This window comes from Homalodisca vitripennis, chromosome 4, assembly GCF_021130785.1.
Source record: "Homalodisca vitripennis isolate AUS2020 chromosome 4, UT_GWSS_2.1, whole genome shotgun sequence".
NCBI classification, from domain to species: Eukaryota; Metazoa; Arthropoda; class Insecta; order Hemiptera; family Cicadellidae; genus Homalodisca; species Homalodisca vitripennis.
This window is the reverse complement of record NC_060210.1, coordinates 34,057,289-34,076,111: the sequence shown is the minus strand read 5'-3', so window position 1 is coordinate 34,076,111 and position 18,823 is coordinate 34,057,289. Positions and strand designations below refer to the sequence as shown.

The following is an 18,823-nucleotide window of genomic DNA, read 5'->3' as shown; positions in this document are numbered from 1 at the left end:
CTCTCGATCACTTTCACTGAATTTTAGTTCTGTTGTTCTATGTTTTAATTTTACTGTAATACAAAAACAACTGGAATTGCTAATGACAGGTTTAGATTATTTTGCAGGAAATTCAGAAAGAATCACCTAAATAAGCACTGTTAAAGCTATACAGAACAATTATTCACAATAAGTACTGATAATTCACCAGTGGTTTCTCACAGCAGGTGTGAAAATAGAAAATGAACAACACAAGATATGTTAAACTATTGTCTAATTTTGCACACTAAACACTTAACCTAATCCTTATAGTGCTAGAGTCTTGTGTAGACTGTGAGGAATACCTAGATAGTATCAAGTAGTGTGAGACGTTGGCACTCAAGGTGTTAAAACAGGGTTTAGACACATCAATGAGTGGTTACAACATGATCAATCCTGACAAGAGTGTTTTTGTACCATGTGGATCTTTTCCTATGATTAAAAATTAACAGTAAAATAATTATAATATAATTACTAAAATATTATTAATATTAATTTTCTACCCCCAACAAAGTATTTTGATCCATTACTACTATTAATTAAATTTTATTTTCCAGTAAGCGTTTCTACAGCATCATCTCAGTCCACACTGATTGGACAGCGTAAGGCAGGCCGACCACCAGACTCCCGCAAAAATACACAGTTCCCATGGCCCCGACGACCACCCTCCACACGACGCGAGTACTTATCCTCCTTTAAGAAGAATGGTGGACTTAACCAAAGTTAGTACGGAGAGGGCGTTATACAGTTTTTTTTTCTTAAATTGGCTTGTAAATAGAGTATCCTATAATTGATATAATGAGATTGATTTCACTAGGCAAGTATTTAATCTAAAAGTTTTAGTCAAATCATACTCTAATGAGCATTTTAGTCATTGACCCTTTGTACTTTAAAAGGCCAGCAGCACTGGCCATACCAAGGTTGCAGACAGCTTGCGTTAGTTTTTCCGTAGTTTGTCCTCGCAACTCGTATGGCCAGTACAGATGGCCGTGCTACTTTCATTGACAGCTCAGTGGCCATATTTGTTGTTTGTTTCGCCAGATCGGAATTATTTTTCAATTTCCTCTGCGTTACTTGCATTGTAATTTAAAATGGTCAAAGAAGAAATGAAAAAATTTGAAATTTATTTTTAATGAATCTTTTAACACAAAGATAAACATACATTTGGTAAATTTAACTCTTATAATATGTATATTGTTAACAAAGAAATGTAAATAAAATTATATAATGTAGGCCTTTACAGTTACGTTATACTCAAACATGAACTATTTTACTTTTTTCTCAATCTTTAAATTTTTTTCTGGAATAAAACTTTTTAAAATACATACCTACGTGTAGTCAAGAATAGTTAGCACACATCTTCTAGTAAATTTTTCTAGGTTTCTATCACTTCAGTGTATAGGTCCACTACACTTTATTCGTCTTATTTGCACAGTCAATGTTTAGAAAAGAATTATAGACTAATTAAAAATTTACTGTTTTACCTTAAAATTACTTTAAAGTAAAGCTGCTCGGTAGGTTTCAGCACTTTTCACAATTCATTATAAAACAAAGAGAATATTAGAAAATAATTGCTATGCCTACGAGCTATGGACATATTCCAGTAGAGCTGGACATATAGCTGAGATAACATTATGGCAAAAATTAATCTGCGCTTCGGACAAAATGGCTGTGGCCAGTAGAGCTGGCCATACCAACTCCAAGGACAAATTATAAATACTACCTTTGAATGCATAGGGTTTAGTTTATGCTGGGTGAAAAATAACAATTTTGACAACTGCACTGATGTGATGATGAACTCATACCCATTGTGGTGCTGCAGGACAGTGCGACTCACGCAGTGCCAGCGATGATGGTGAACACAAAGACAAGAGGATGCGCTATGAGACACGAGGTATCAAATTGCCCAATTTTGGCCTTAAATCTTCTCAGATGAAACAGGCACTTGGGCTTATAGATATACGATCCAGTGCTTCTTCTAGCCAGTAAGTATTCAGTCATTCACATCGTCATTTTAAATATGTAAAATTCCATACAAATCCTAATCAGTTTAATGCCAGATCTGTTGGCTCAACATCATATTAAATATGATAATGTTTTTTTATTAATTTTAAAATCCAATTATCTAAATACTAAATCCAATATTTAGCATCTAGAATGGCAATGTTTGTTTTTCTTGTAGGTATACAATTAGACCTTTATCATTACTACTATTGCTAACCAAATTGGCAATCAAGAATTGGAACATTCTGGGTTACATGGTTTTTGTATTATTGTTACAAATTAGGTATGGAGAACCAATATTAATAGTTTTTAAAATATTATCAAAAAAACTTGCAGAATAGATAAAAATTTACTAAAAATTGTATATACCTTAGAGTTACAATTAATTGAGCACAACTCCAAGTTATCAAAATTGTTATCATTACTTCTAAATCTACATGCAATACATTTATTTGTGTTATGTTTATGTATTGCTTTTATGGTATAGATAGTTTTTTCCAAATTTGTATACATATTTTTCATTACTGAATTGTTTCAAAAAGTATTAAAAATTTTATAATTTATTTATGTGTTTTATGAAAGTCGCAAATCGTAATCAGTATCTATATTTAAATAACAAAACATATTTACTGTATATTTTCCAAAATAAGAAAAGTCAAAATGCAGAATTAATATCTTGATTACCAACAACATCTAAAGTCAAGGTTAATTGATAATGGTTTAACATCTTTTACTTCAATCTATTTGTATATAGTGTGTTGGGAGGTAGAAACAGTTAGTTTTTTTTTGTGTACAAATAAATTTTGATAAATTAGCATGAATAATATCTTAAAATACAAAAGTAATTGTTTACGGAATTTGATGGAAAATGCTCACAGTTGTAGAATCGAAAACTCTGTGACATGATTAAGAATAGAACCAATTACTTTTAAAAATCAAGAACAGGATTTATCACGTCTCTTATAACTATAACTTACTTAGGAATTGGTACTTGAACCAGATTGAAACGTCAATGCATAATATTAAAAAGAGGAACTGATCTGTCACTAAAATAAAGCATTTAGGTAAATATTCTCTACTCTAGATGATACACCAAGTGTACTTACTGTATTTTTAAGTTTATAAGAGGTTTTAATTTGACAAATAATGAATGTCTTATTTCAAGCAGTCCAGAGATGTCAGTGAACAACAAACAAATAAATAATTCTGAATCCAAATCTGAAGTGAGCTCAGATTCAAGTTATGTGTAAGTTCCCCTCTTGAGTTTCAAGGTTTTTATTACATTAGTTTGTGTTTACTGTGTGTTTTGTTTGATTATTTTCACTTTTTTTCTCTTACTTGCATTTTGTTATTATTAAAAAGCACTAATATAACTTTTTTTTATAATACATATGAGTTGTATTCGTAATATACAACAAGGAATACTTGTTCATAGACTCCATAGAATTTGTGATACTTGTCAAAACACCTGAGCTGATTCTAATGTAGTCCATTTATTTATACTAATATGATACTAATATTACTATATTATTTTATTTCCCTTATTAAGCTACACCACAGGAGAATAAGTATACCTTAAAATTTTATGTGATTACTATAGGCACTTTATATTTAATTCATGGTTTGACATTGATTTATCATAAATTATCTTAGAAATAGCTGCACTATTTATCTGAGCATTCTGTATAAAAGATAAAGAACTGATTTAAATTGTTTTGGTAACATTTGTTTTGTCTGCTGGCACATAGCTTAAAACAAATTTTCAAATGTCTAATTTAAGTAATGGGAATGACAATATGTTTGAACGCAGTTCACCTTGTTTTCCTTAATTAACTGAAAGCTGATGACATTTGTAACATTGTTTGTTTTTCAAAGAGAAAATCATTTGTAAATACATGTAAAATTGTGTAGATGGCATCAGAAAAAATACATATGAGAAACAGAAAAAACAAAACAGTAAAAATTCAAACATTTTTACCCAATGTGACAGATGTTTATGTCAGGTTTCTTTCTATTAATATGCAGAAGTATTACTTGTTTAAAATAAATTTGCAAAACATACAGTGTTGCAAATAATGTTTTCTGTTGGTTATATAAAAAGAAATTCTCTATGTGTTTTGGTAATAGTTTCATAGTTAGCCATCAGAGTGCACTAATTTATTAGTTTACAGTGGAAGCCATGATGTAACCAGTCAGCTATTAGACACTGTCAAGGTTAAAAAAACAATTAAAACATTCAAAGTAAGATTTGAAAAATTAGCGGTAATAATATGAAAGGGTAAATAATCTAACAATATCAAATAATCGAGGATCTGTTATAATATAATAAACTACAGAGCCTTAACAGTTATCTTTTTAGTGAAGGAGCCAGCCAGTGTGAACCGTGGCTAGCGCATGCGCATAAGCAACTGTTTTTTCTCTACTCCACTCTAGAGAACGTGGTACAGTCAGTGCCAAACAAACATAGTGCTGTCTATGACTTCAACATGTGCCTTGAGTTGCTCTATTTATTTTAATGCTTCTTGGTTTGCTCAGAGCTTTACTCATAGTTTTATTCCCACACTTTGATAAAAACAATATCATGGTAATCCCTTTAGGGGTTACGTTTCAAATCTAGGCAGCAAAGTGTACAACGGCCAGTCGTGAGAAGTGATTTCCATAGTTATGGATTTCATGAAAGCTGAATCTGATAGGTTTTTAATAGATGTTAAGTACAAGTTCAACGTGCATCTGGTGCATTAAAAAGTACCCAGACCAAAGTGCACAAAAAAGGAGAATAGTACAAGGTGGTGTTTTTTTTTTTTTTTTTTTTTTTCCTTCCTGAGGGAAAAGGACAGTTTGTCCCCGCACTTAGTCCTAAAAGGACCTTTGCGCCTCCCTTACTTTAATTTTGTGCACTCAAAGTCCGAGGCATTTGCAAAAACCAATCAGATTTGAGGGCTCCTGTTCTCTGATATCTTTGGGGCTGAGGAAATATGCTCCCAGGTATTTTTTCAGAGTTTCTACGATGGCAGGACAATCTAACCAAATGTGTTTCTGCTGACTCCTCCTCCTCTCCACAGAGTCTACACTCGTTACTCTGGCTAAGGCCTACCTTCATAAGGTGCTTCCTTAGAGGGCCATGTCCTGTCAACATTCCTAATATCAGTCTTATGTCCTCCTTATTCTGGTCTAAGAGCTATCCATCCTTTAATGTAAGGAGAGATAAACAATTTGGATAGTCTTAATCCTGAGGCTCTACTCCAATTATTGTGTCTTATCCTCTATTCCCATTCTTTGACCAGAGCTTTAATGTTGGAGAAGGCTATCCCACAACCTGGCTCAGGCCCCACCATTGTGGATTCCACTCCCTTTTTGGCGAGGATGACTGCTTTTTCATTTCCATGAATGCCTTCATGACCTGGTACCCAACCAAGTGTTACTCTGTTATTCATTGTCAGCTCTGCTAGAGCATTCTTACATTCCCAGACCACTTTCGAATCAAACGAACAGGTATCAAGTGCCTTCAGTGCAGCCTGACTATCAGAAAGTATTAGGTATTTTAATCCTTTTGTCCTCATTTTTATTAGTCTTCTGGAACATGAGTCTTGCCATGACCTCCGCCTGAAAAACCGTGGCATGTCTTCCTAGGGGCACAGCCATGTCGACTCCAGGTCCGTGTATTCCGTATCCTGCCCTAGAGTCAAGGCATGAACCATCTGTGTAAAACTTCAGGACTCCTTTTGTAGGGTAGGCCTCCTTTTTAATCCATTTCTCCCTACTTCTGATAGAGACAATATATGGTTTGTCAAAGGAGTATTTCTTAACCATTGCGTCTGACACTTTGGTTAGCATTTCAGCCTCAGGAAATTTTTGCAATATCTTCATGTGGCCTTCTTAAGGAGGTAGCATTTATTACCTTTGTTCCTAGAAGCACTTAGAGCGGCTGTTCTCACCACCTCCTGCCCCAGAGGAGTGTATCCTAGGACCACTTCAATTGCTAGTGTTGGGCAGGAGCTCATCGCTCCCGTGGTGCTTAAGCAAGCTAGCCTTTGAAGACTCTGTAGCCTTTTAGCAGCTGTTGTTTGTTCTACTTTCGGCCACCACACTAAGGCAGCATATGTGACCATTGGTTTTAATATAGTTTCGTAAATGCAATATATCATTTTGGGTTGAAGTCCCCATTTAAATCCAAATAGTCTCTTACAGGCCCCAAGGGCCATTGTTGCTTTGGATGTCTTGTTTTCAATATGGGAGTTCCAAGTGAGCTTTTCATCCAGGATTAAACCCAGGTATTTCACTTCTTTTGTTTGGTTGATGCTGATTCCCTCCAGAACAGGTTGTGTTAGCTGGAACTTTCTTTTCCTGGTAAAGGTAATCATATTTGTTTTAAATGGGTTGATCCGTAGACCTTCCCCATGACACCAGTTGCTTATGAGGTTTAGTTCTTTTTGTATTAGGCATTCCAGCATGCCTTTGTTTTTCCTTTCATCATAAGCACTAGGTCGTCCGCATAACATAGTAGCCTAGTTCCCCTCTTCTCTGCTTTGCTTAGAAGATCATCCACCACCATCGCCCACAGGAGAGGAGACAAAACTCCCCCCTGGGGGCAGCCTTTCTAAGCCGTGATTGCGGCAGATTCGTCTCCTTACTTTGCTTTTACTTGTCTGCTTTTTAGGAGGGCTACTATCCATTTGACTACATCTGGGGGAACTCCAAAATGTTCCATCGCAGTCTCCATGGATTGATATGCTACTCGGTCGAAAGCTCCTTCAATGTCCATAAAGACGCTGACTAGGGCTTCCTTTTTTTCGAAGGTGTTCTCCACCTCTCCCACTAAGCTGTGGAGAGCGGTGGTATTTGATTTACCTGCTATGTAAGCGTGTTGTGTGGGACTAAGTGGGTGATCTGGTAATATTACGTCCCTTATGTGTCTGTTTATTATTTTTTCCATAGTTTTCACCATGAAGGAGGTTAGGCTTATGGGTCTGTACGAGTTGGGCTTAGTTGGATCCCTGTCTTTTTTCCGTACAAACACCACTAGTGCTGTCCTCCAGTTTTTTGGTATGTATCCTAAGGCGAAACTGCTTCTAAACAGAATGCAAAGAGTATTTAATAGTATGTCCAGCCCCTCTTGAAGAAGGGCTGGGAAAACTCTATCTGCCCCAGGAGATTTAAATGGCTTGAACGATCTTATAGCCCATTTAATCTTTCATGTGTAAATAGTCTGTTAGACCGCTGTCTGACTTTAGCAACCTTCCGGCTGGATCCCCCCTCGATTAGAGAATAATTATCCTCGTTTCAAGTCAGGTGACCCCCCCGGGAAGTGCGTCTCCAGAAGCGGTTCTAAGGTCTCTTTCCTGTTCACTGTTAGGTCACCATTGACCTCTACTAGGGTCCCTATAGGGTTAGTGTGATCAGTTTGGAGAGTTTTTTTGAAGCATGGTAGCCTCAGGAAGGCTGTTAATGTTTTTACAAAAATTTCTCCAGGTTCTTCTTTTATTCATTCTAAGTTCTTTCTTATATTCGTTTTGGGCATGTAGATAAGGGAGCCAATCATCTGTCCTTATTGCCCATTTTAATAGTTTCCTAGTTTTATTTCTTAATGTCTCCAACCTCCCAGTCCACCACGGCACGTCTTTCTTCAGCCTGTTTTGCCTGGGAGGGGAGTTTTTCTCGTAGGCCTTTATTATAGATCGTTCTACTATTTGTGAAGACCTTTCTAAGTCAAATTCATTTTTCTGGAAGGGTTCTATTTCTTCCAATCTTCTACTAGGGACACTCGGTATCCCTTCCAGTTGGTAGATTTAGGAACCCTGTGGGTCACGTTTTTTCCCCTATCTCCTCCATGTCAAACCTAATAGGACAGTGGTCCGATAGTGAGGCCTCCTTTGAGACGTGCCACCTTACAATGCATATGTTTTTGAGTCCTGTGGATAGGGTTATGTCTAGGACTTCTTTCCTAGTTCTAGTAATAAAGGTTGGACTTGACCCTTTATTTTCTAAAACTAAATCATTGCTAAATATAAACTTTAGAAGTTCCTCACCTCTTTGGTTTATGTTTGTGCTTCCCCAGTACCCCAGTAGGTATAGTGAGCATTGCAGTCACAACTGAGAATGAGGGCCGAACCTCTATCTCTGCAGCTCTGCAATAGTCTTTCTATCTCTTTTGGCGGGCAGCTTTTTGACGGGTTGGGGAAATAGGCTGAGGCCATAGTAACCTCTCTCACCCCTTGCAGTGATGCCACTTTAACTGTAGCTGCCACCAGATCTCTTGTTATAATATCTGTAGTAGGAAAGGTTGTGAAATTAGAATACATGTTCTGGGGTTTTCAATTGATCGATCATATATGAGATTACTTACCTGTGTCGTCAATCCTTTGATGCAACCTCTATTGATCCAAGGTTCCTGGATTAGGGTGATATCTAAACTCCAAACAGAAAAAGAAAGCGCCAAAAACGTGTAACTGGATGATTTTTATATAAGTGTGGTCAAGCGTATTATAAATATATTTAATTTAGTAGAAAAATGCCTTCTGACTAACGAAAAATTCAGATAAAAATGCAAGCTGATATGAACTTTACTGGTCTAAAACAAGTGTACGGCAGATTCTTACACAAATAAACTACAAATAGAGAAAATTAAACCAATAAAATGATTGTAATGGAATTCCATGACTTGTCCTTTCAGAGAGTTGTGTGCTTTTTTAAAATTTCCAAGTATAGAGCAGAAGACCATCCAATCATATATAATGATGAGTCATAAATTGACTCTTATCATGTCACAAAAAAGGATGGATGGATTCAAACGCTGTGTTGCTGCACCTGTCAACAAAGGGATTCTCCTTATAATGTTACGTGCAGTTGAAGTAATGGACTTTATTAGAACTGTTTGATAATGATGCAAGCGCACCAAAAAACTGGCGATTATCACGACAACATGTACATTAAATTGTTTACAGAAAAGTTATCACCAAATCTTTCAGAAAAAGTGTTCATAGAAAACGCTTTGTGTCATAATGTTCAAATAGATAAGAGCCCTACCTCTAATACCTACAACAAAGCTGATATGCAAGCCTGGCTGTTGTTAACAAATATCCCATTGACAGAAGACATGCATAGAGTTGAATTGTTCAAGCTTATTAAATGTCACAAGCCTGCACATAAAAAATATGTAATAGATGATGAAACAAAAATGGGACATTTTAAGACTGCCTCCTTATCATCCAGAACTTAATGTTATTGAGCTAATTTGGGCGGATGTCAAAAATTGGGTTGCTACAAGCAGTGTAACTTTTAAACTGTAGATGTAGAAAATTTTGCTTAGCAAAAATTTTAAAATGTTTCTGTCAGAGATTGGAAGAAAAAGTTTCAAAATGAATAGAAACACAAACAAGATTTTATTGGAATTTAAGAAACCCTTGAGAGACCCCTAGAAAGAAAATTTGAGAAACCCTATAGAGTATTTTGTAATAAATGTGGGAGTGGAAACCAGCGATGATGAAGATTATTCAAGCGATTCAGAATGTAGTGATAAATCTGAAGTTGAGGAGTATATGTCATTTGTGAAGGAGCGTCAATAGCAACACAAGTAATTTAATGGTTCAAGTATTTTACTATATTTTAAAAAATAATATAGGCTATTTATTAAGTTTTATAGTAAAGCAGTTCTTTTAATTCGCACATAATTTACAAAAGAATACTTATCATTTTATCCAAACTTTTATAACAAACTACCACTTTGATAGAGATAAGAGATGTGTGAGCAAGTCTCGGTGACAGGACAGCTAGACATACTAAGCAATGGCATCAGCTTGTTTACTGTGCAGTGTGACTGTACGTGGTCATGCCACGATAGGGTTGTTGGGTGTGGTGGAGGACATTGATTTAGACATGAATACTTCCCACTCCGTTGTTCGCTTTGGCTGGCCCCCCAGTAAGAGGTTATCTTTCTGGAGACCACCCTTACTCTTGTAAAACAAAATAAATTATCTTGAGTTTTAATACAGTTGTTAAGATCCAGTAGTGACCTCATGTATTAAGTTAGTAATAAGCATCAGTCCTGGCAAACATTATGTGAATGGCATTTTTAAGTGGAAATCAAACATGTCAAAGTGTACATATACTCGTATTTGACAGTTTGGGCATGTAATCTAATAGGCTGTAGCTACATTGTATCTGCATGATTAGGTGTGTAAGATTTGCGTAGTTGTACTTATTTTTCTTTGCTTGACTAAAGTATTAGTTACGCGGAGTTCATGTGGTTTAGGTTCATTGCATGTGAATTGCTGATTTTTTTAGCATGAATAATGTATGTTGGACTAACCATTGACGTACACATCAAGAGTTAGAGACTTTAATAAATATTGTTTCATGCGTTTGCCCTGGTAAAAATCATTCATATGTGCATTGTGTAAACTCTTCCTTGCAAAAGTTGAGGTCTTTGTCATGTAGACTTTCTTGTCATGTTCACAGCTGGCTATATACAATCTGTACCAACTCCAATCACAGTACTTTAAAAAAAATCTATAATAGAAAACTGTTAACAATTTTCTATATGGACCCTTTTACGTAATTTTAAACATAGACAAATGTGGGCATCCATATCACACATCATCAACACTCATAATCCATGACTAAAGAGTTTGTCCATATTTGACTGAGTGTTATTAGAGTCTATCACTCAGTAGAATATCTTGAGACCGAATTTAGCTACATACTTCCAAATTCTACATGCTTTCGATATTAGGCTATGTCAAGTCTGAAAATGGTGCTTGTCATTCCCTGGAATGGTCTTTTTATCTTTAGAGAAGCCTATTACATGTCACATAGTCTGACATACTCCTAGCTTGTACAACAGCTGTTTGGATATTTCTTTTTTCACTGAAACATCTTAAAAAATATTGTTAACAACAAACTTATCTGTAATCTGAACAAAAATGAATAAACTACTTACTTTTGTGTCATGTAATAATAGTCTAAGAGCTAGTGGTCGGCTACCTGTATGTATTTGATGAGACCTGGGTTTTTGTACAGTAAGGCCCCTATACCCACTGTACATGAGATGGGGAGTCACTAAGCTCCAAGTGGCCGACTTGGCGGGCGCTCAGGTAAGACAGGTATCAATTTTTGGCCAATTTAATAAGTATTTGATGACATCTGCCGTTTTGTCATTTGAAAATATATTATTATTATTATCGGAAAATAACAATGGCAGACCATTATCGCGCGGATTTCATAGCGGCAGACGGTTTTGAAAGTGCTAAAAAAAATAAAATTTTGAAAGTATTTGATGAAATCTGCCATTGATATATTTTATTTATTAGGGTCTTAAAAACTTATATTGATTATGGCAGATGTCTATATAGCGGACATACTTTACTAGAAAAGAAAATCTTAGCTACTATCCGGTCAGATGTATGCATAAACCGCTTACAGCTATCTTCCTTTTTTTCCCCTATGGATTACTATTGTACTAATTCTAGCCTATAATATTGTCTTGTATTGTTACTAGCACTCGAATAATTCAGGTTTTATACCTGGGAGGGCCAAATTGTATCCCCACCCTAACGGATGTTTTCAGTATATTTCCGAACCTTCATACAGTTGGCTGCATGCTCGATTGTTGCAGTTGTATAAAAAAAGTTACCTCGTTTTTCGTAAATATATTGAAAACAAAACAATACGTAGTGTTGCTTTCTTTTGTTTTGTTGATTTCGTTATTATTTATTTAATATATCTGTGAGAATGTCGAGTGAAAAACCAGAACAGAAGTGTGTTTTTTTGTGACTCAGTAAAAACCGACAAATTATTGCTGTTTTCAGAAGATACTATATCAAAATGTAAAAACATTTTGAGGTTAATAAAATTCCACAAATTAAAATATAGACATTATTTTACCGGACGAAATTTATGATTCAGCATATCATAGTAGTTGTTATAAGATATTTACATAATTAAAAAGGCAGTATTTGACGACAGATGTTGAAAAAAAGGTTCTATCACAGTCCAAAAAGTCTTTGTCTGCAATTTAACAGCCATCTACATCAGCTGATATTTCAATAACTGAGGATACACGTGTACATAATACCCTTGAAAACAATGCAAACATTCTTAAGACAAAAGAAGCAGAAAAAGAAATCGACGCTGAAGCTGAACCTTCGTTGGAGGAGGGGTCATCTTCAGAATCAGCAAAATCATCGAATGTTCAATTTTCTAATACTGTAGCTTCCGATACTGTAACTTCCGATACTGTAGCTTCTGTAAACTCAAATTTGTGTTTTTTTTTTGTAACACAAAAAAAGAAACAATTTCAATATAAAATTGACCCATTACGGTCTTCAGAGAAGGATCAATTTAAAAAGAGTATCCTATTAAACTTTAAGCCAGACAATTTACCAAGAAACTTTAACAAAAGTAGAAAGTGTTCTCTCATCTGAAGTATATTACCATGAAATTTGTCGGCAAAATTTTAGGAATCAAAAAAGATCACTCGTGAAAAGTCCTGTCCGTACTGCATGGCACATCTCACGAGAAGTACATGAAACTGTTTATAAAGAAATATGTCATTTAGTTGAAGAAAATGTGATAAATCGAGGACGTTGTTATTTTCTGAGTTATTTGCAGAAAGAGTATCTTGAAATATTTAAAGAATTAAGTGAAAGCTCAGACGCAGCATCAATATTTAACGCATCTTGTTTGGAAGAAAAACTTCGTAAGAAATTTGGCTATAGAATTCAAATTTTGACATCCAACAAAAAAAAAGTTGTTGCCCCAATGGGTATTTCAACAATATTGATGGTTCATTATTTGCGCACTTGAAAGACCAAGCTATTTTACCAGAAGCTGCTGCCATTTTACGAGAGGAAATTATGGGCATAAAAAAAATGATCCAATAATTTAACCAATCAACGCTTAATAAAAGGTGAGTGTACAACACCACCTATGATTTCCGAATTTTTTCATCAATTCTTGGATGTTAATAGTCAATAGTTAATAGTCAATTTTTTATTGCGGAGACAAAATACATTTGTATAGCAAACGTCAAATATGTTAAAATTTGGACATACATACCACATCGAGCTCTCATTCAGCTATACATTTGATCACTCATTCCACGTTCATCCATCACATGTTAAAGACGTAAACGGCGGAATTGCGACAGTTTTCAACGTCACATACAGTCCCTGTCACAGGACATTATATTTATGACTCACAATGGTAACATGAAGACCTCTAAACACATTTGCTTAGGCATGTCGTTAAAAACTCTTACAAGCAGTCGTAAGATTATCGATATAATAAATCGTTACGGTCATTGTATAAGTTACACCGCTGTCGAGGAGTTAGAAACAGAGGCAACATTTTCATCAGTTTCACGTACCGAAATATGTCCTGAGGTATATAATAAAGAAGAAAATCTTGTGGCAGGTATGGCATTCGACAATTATGACCGATTTGTGATACCAAGACTGGGAAAGACACTCTTCATGATACTGTTGGAATAATGTACCAAAATATTAACCTCAAAGACGACAATGTTGAAGAGTAAGAAGAAGAGGAAAAAGAAGATAATAAAGGATGTAAACATGACAGACCTAGACAACGATCTTTTGAGACAATCGATTTCGAGTTGCCACAGTGCGCTAAAAACTCAAAAAAATGAGTAACATTCAAACTGAATGCGAAGAAGAGGTTCATACAATCGTGCATAAGAGTCTTTACGATCGAATTGACAGAATTTGGATGTTAAGTCATGCTTTGGGGTTGTTAAATACCCCTATGTGGACTGGTTTTCACAGCAACATAGTGATTGATAATACTCCACAACAAATGATTACATATTTAACACTGATTAATCACTCACCAACAAGCAATGCAGTAGTTTAGGCAACTATGCAGCAATGCATGGCAGCCTTGCAAGAGCTAAATCAAGAGTACATGCAAGTGACTTACGATTTAGCTATTGCAAAAATTACGAAAAACAAGGTAACTTTTTTTTATACAACTGCGACAATCGAGCGTGCAGCCAACTGTATGAAGGTTTGGAAATATACTGAAAACATCCGTTAGGGTGGGGATACAATTTGGCCCTCCCAGGTATAAAACCTGAATTATTCTAATGCTAGTAACAAGACAAGACTATTATAGGCTAGAATGAGTACAATAGTAATCCATAGGGGGAAAAAAGGAAGATAGCTGTAAGCGGTCTATGCATACATCTGACCGGATAGTAGCTAAGATTTTCTTTTCTACTAAAGTATGTCCGCTATATAGACGTCTGCCATGATCAATATAAGTTTATAAGACCCTAATAAATAAAACATCTCAATGGCAGATCTCGTCAATTACTTTCAACATTTTATTTTTTTAGCACTTTCAAAATCGTCTGCCGCAATGAAATCCGCGCGATAATGGTCTGCCATTGTTATTTTCCGATAATAATAATATATTTTCAAATTACAAAATGGCAGACGTCATCAAATACTTATGAAATATACCAATAATTGATTCCTGTCTTACCTGTGCGCCCGCCAAGTCGGCCACCTGGAGCTTAGTGACTCCCTATCTCATGTACAGTGGGTATAGGGGCCTCACTGTACAAAAACCCAGGTCTCATCAAATACATACAGGTAGCCGACCACTAGCTCTTGGACTATAACAAACTTTATTGTTTGCCACACGTTGCTGACTTGTGATTGTTTCAACAACAAAAATCAGGTGTTTTGTTCACTTTCGTGCCTTACAGTAACAGCAGATTCATATTACAGTCTTTTTAGCATTAGCACAACTTGATGCTCACTAGTATTAATTAATCAGAATTATATAAACTACGAAATAATAAATGAATAACTACAATTTTATTTATCCCTCAATACATGTACACTTATTTTTTGGTTAAGGTCAAATATATGCCTCAATACCAATACCAACAAACTCAACAATACCAATACATATCACTGCACAAAGCAATGAATGAAATTATCCACAAATACCTACTTCAGAGATCATATTAAGTCAGATATTATCTTGAGATAAATAATACATATAGGAGTTGAAAATGTTTTTGGGTCTGTTTACTTATTTATCTTCACTTTTATTTGTTCATCTAGTCTATATTTTCTTAAGATTATTCCAACCGGCTAACCTATTTAAATAATATATTTATATAATTAGCATTACTGTCGTTATTTTATAGTATTAAATAGAGAATAGATGTTTTACTAGTTAATAATTTTTTTAATTGATCTCTTCACTTTTTATTAAAATTTGACATAGATAATTGACACTCTTTCTCTTTGAGCCAGCTTTGTACACAAAGTTAATACTTTAAATTCATCTAGAACTCTGAAAAGTTTGCTTTAATTTTTGTATTATATTTTTGGTATGAAAAAATAAAATAACACTCTTATATAATTTATTGTTTCACTCTAAAAATTATGTATATATTCAATGATTATAGTATTTTCATCTGTAAAACATAATCCTCTTAAAACGTCCTTTTAAACACTTCATTTCATATAATATTCATTATTATTTAGTTGGTAAAATTTCAACTGGTAAAAGAGTCTGCTTTGTGATTTCATTGCAGCTTGAAGAAAAGAGGACGACGTTCAAAAGCTGAAAATGAAAGACTTAGAAAACTAGAAGAACTGGCCCAAGAAACGAAAATGGATGACTCCCAGTACCATGTAGAGACAAACCCGCTGTTATGGACCATTGAGGATGTGTACCAATACATGAAACGAACTCAGGACTGTGATATGCTGGCAAACTTACTGCGGGATGAGGTACTTAATATTTTTGTAATATTAAAAAATAATGTATGCGTGCAATGCTCAATTTCTAGAACTAAAGTGGTGGAACTATAACCTCCCAGGGGTTTAGAGGTCTGGAATACCTCCTAGGAAAAAAGAAATCTAGAAACCCCTCTCTGAAAAATTAAAAAATGACTTCTCAAACTGTTTTTTTATATTTATCAATCTCTAAGTATGTGTAAGGACAGGTTTTTTTAAGTCGTGTTGTCAATCATGTTTAATTGTCAGGTAAAGTGTTAATCTAGTTTTAAGAATTTTCCATGTTCAGATTTTCAGGCAAAATTAACAATGTTGTCTAGCAATCCAATTAAATTTGGTTTCCATTAATAAGTCTATAATAGCCTAATCAGAACACAGTTTGACAGAGGTAAATTTAGTAATGAAATATTTGATATGAAACTAAATTATCAAAGAATTTAATCTCAATTACCATGAAAGAATATAGAACAACAAAGCACAAACTAAAAAAATCACTTTTAAAGAATGAATCAATATGTGAATGAGTAATAAATATCAACTAAAGTAAAAAAGAAAATAATTTCTTCTTAGTATACTATACTAGAAAATACCTGTTACTAACAACGTTTATTTAAATCCTTATCATTACTTTTTTATAATTGATTAAAATATACATAATGGCCGACCAGGATCTTCATTCTAAAGGTATAAGTAATGGCTTTGAAGCAGAAATATCAGAATATGAAAGTGTGGAAGCCAAATAATAGTAGAGAAAAGTACATTTTTATCTATGTATGGTATCGTGGTTATAATATATTTTAACAATGAGAAATAGATTGAATTGTAGATTGTAGCTATTTAAATGTGCTCTTAAAAATTTAGATGAGTTAATATATATTTTCCAGTCATTAACACCAGATTGAAAAAGTCTTATTATAGAAAACTAATGCCACACTTTTGTTAAATACATCAAAGCTAAATAAAAAACTATTTCCGACCAAAATAATCCATTTAGAGGTGAAGGGAGGATGGTTTTTTAGTAATTTTCATCTAAACCGTGCAGCCTATTTAAAAAGCTTAAATATATTAAAATTTAAAACTTATGTAGTGGTCATTTATTATCCTAAACACAAAAAATGAAATGAAATTCAAACAAGTTTTTTTGTTTTAGATTTGTTTCTATAACAATTGTTTGACTATGATCAAACTCGCAACAAATATTCTTTTTGTTTGTAATTGTTTGTAAATTTAAACCCAAGCTGTAAAGGAATCATGGATGATTTTTATTATGAGTGGGAGAGAGATACTGTTATGTCCAGTGCTACTGGCTAGGTGAGCGCTTAGGGCTCTCATTTTGCCAGAGTTTTTAATTATAATGTCATTTATGTTGACCTTAATAAAACTGTTTAAAATCTATTTGCAATTTGATGTTTCAAACCAGATACTCTCAACTCAACGAACTAGATATCATTCATTTTCTTCTAGGAGAAATTTTAGTCAGTTAAAATTGTTGATCTAAGATGATGACATTGTTTTTTGGGGCTCAAAGTTGTTCAACTATTAAATTATATAATATTGTACATACAAAATCATTCATTTCAATTCTTTGAAAAAAATTGCTCTTTCATGAGTAGTCTGATTGATTGATATTATCTGAGTTGTGTTTTTAATTACTGTGAGGTAAACAAAAGCATTTAGAATAATTTACTACATATGTAAAAGTGTCTTTTGTTTGATATAAAAGTGTTAATAACAGTTAAATAAATTGTAATTGTGAATAACTTAAATATTTTCCAGGAATTTGATGGAAAAGCATTAATGCTGTTGAATTTACCTTCCTGTATGGATGAGTTGAACCTCAACCAGAAAACTGCTCTGAGACTCTGCCGACATGTGGAGGCTGTTAAGTTTGCTTTCTTCAGTAACTTTGTCACAGACACAGATCCTAGTTAATGCTACAATACCATAGCTGTCATTGTGATAATATAATGTTTTGTAAGATATATATTTAATAAAATAATTTTGTATCTTTTCTCAACCATGTGTTTAATAATTATGAACTCCTGTGTTTCTGTCTAACTAGACTTGTTTCTTTTTCTTGTTTAAAATATTTTTACGATGGAATAATTGTAAAGAAAAAAGATCTTTACTGGATATTATTCATTCCAGAAGTCAGTAAAACTATGTTTTGAGATTTGCAATCTAATCTCTTCCTCAGGTGGATAGCTAATGTAACACATAACTATAATCTAGATGTTTATTTTTTGTCTTAAAGGCATTGTTTAAAATGAACCATGTAAGTATGCATACATCAACGATGTAAAAAGATCATAAAGTACCAGCATCATACAAAATAACAATATGTATTTCTCTAATATGTAATATTATTCTACGCTATTCCGGCCATTTAACCCTTTGACGTAGTTTGAAGTTACATGGATGCATCGACTTATGGTTTCATTATATTGTTTGATGTGCATATAACGTGTAGTAAGAGCCAACAGGGTGCATGATTAAACCACATGATGATGTGGTTCTATCTTATATTCAATTTTTGAATTATTCTGACTAAGCACCTATAAGAGAACATAGACAAAATAAGAAATACGTGTTCGTAATGTTTTTTTATTCTCGTTGTCTTATTTTGCTCAATATCAATATCCAACGAGTTTCTGTCACCTGATAACATTTATGGCGGCATGAGTAAACAAAGGAGTAATATTATCTAATTTGTGGGCACATTAGTAAAATTGATTTTTCTTTAGAAAAGTGTCTAGTATTGTGATACGTAACCTTAACACGTTCAATGCGGTTGCGGTAGATCTACTGCACGGCTGCCTCGCGCCAGGCGCGCATGACGTAGATCTACTGCACAGCGCCATTGTTTAGAAACCCAGTCAGTGTGCTCTCAGCACTCGTCGTGTATGGTTGTCCGTTTTGCAGCAGCGAACGTGTTAAAGCTATGATACGTTGTTAAAATGAAAGCTGAGAATAGTGAAATTGACCGCTGGATAGAAAATGTTCTTTGTTATCTGACAATTATAAAT

General features: G+C 34.2%; 1 protein-coding gene across 4 annotated transcripts in view; it reads left to right on the top strand.

Moving 5' to 3' along the window:
• The window catches only part of LOC124359150 (scm-like with four MBT domains protein 2), a 39,938-nt gene extending 22,124 nt beyond the window's left edge, over positions 1-17,814 (top strand). For 2 of the 4 annotated variants that reach the window (XM_046811644.1, XM_046811642.1), the window contains exons 13-17: positions 576-740; positions 1,841-2,003; positions 3,188-3,268; positions 15,593-15,791; positions 17,574-17,814. In XM_046811644.1, the coding sequence (XP_046667600.1) occupies positions 576-740; positions 1,841-2,003; positions 3,188-3,268; positions 15,593-15,791; positions 17,574-17,729 (764 nt within the window). In that variant the 3' untranslated portion in view covers positions 17,730-17,814. The remainder of the gene's footprint in view (positions 1-575; positions 741-1,840; positions 2,004-3,187; positions 3,269-15,592; positions 15,792-17,573) is intronic. The other 2 variants (XM_046811643.1, XM_046811645.1) reach the window with 2 other exon arrangements.
• The last annotated feature ends 1,009 nt before the right edge of the window (positions 17,815-18,823 follow it).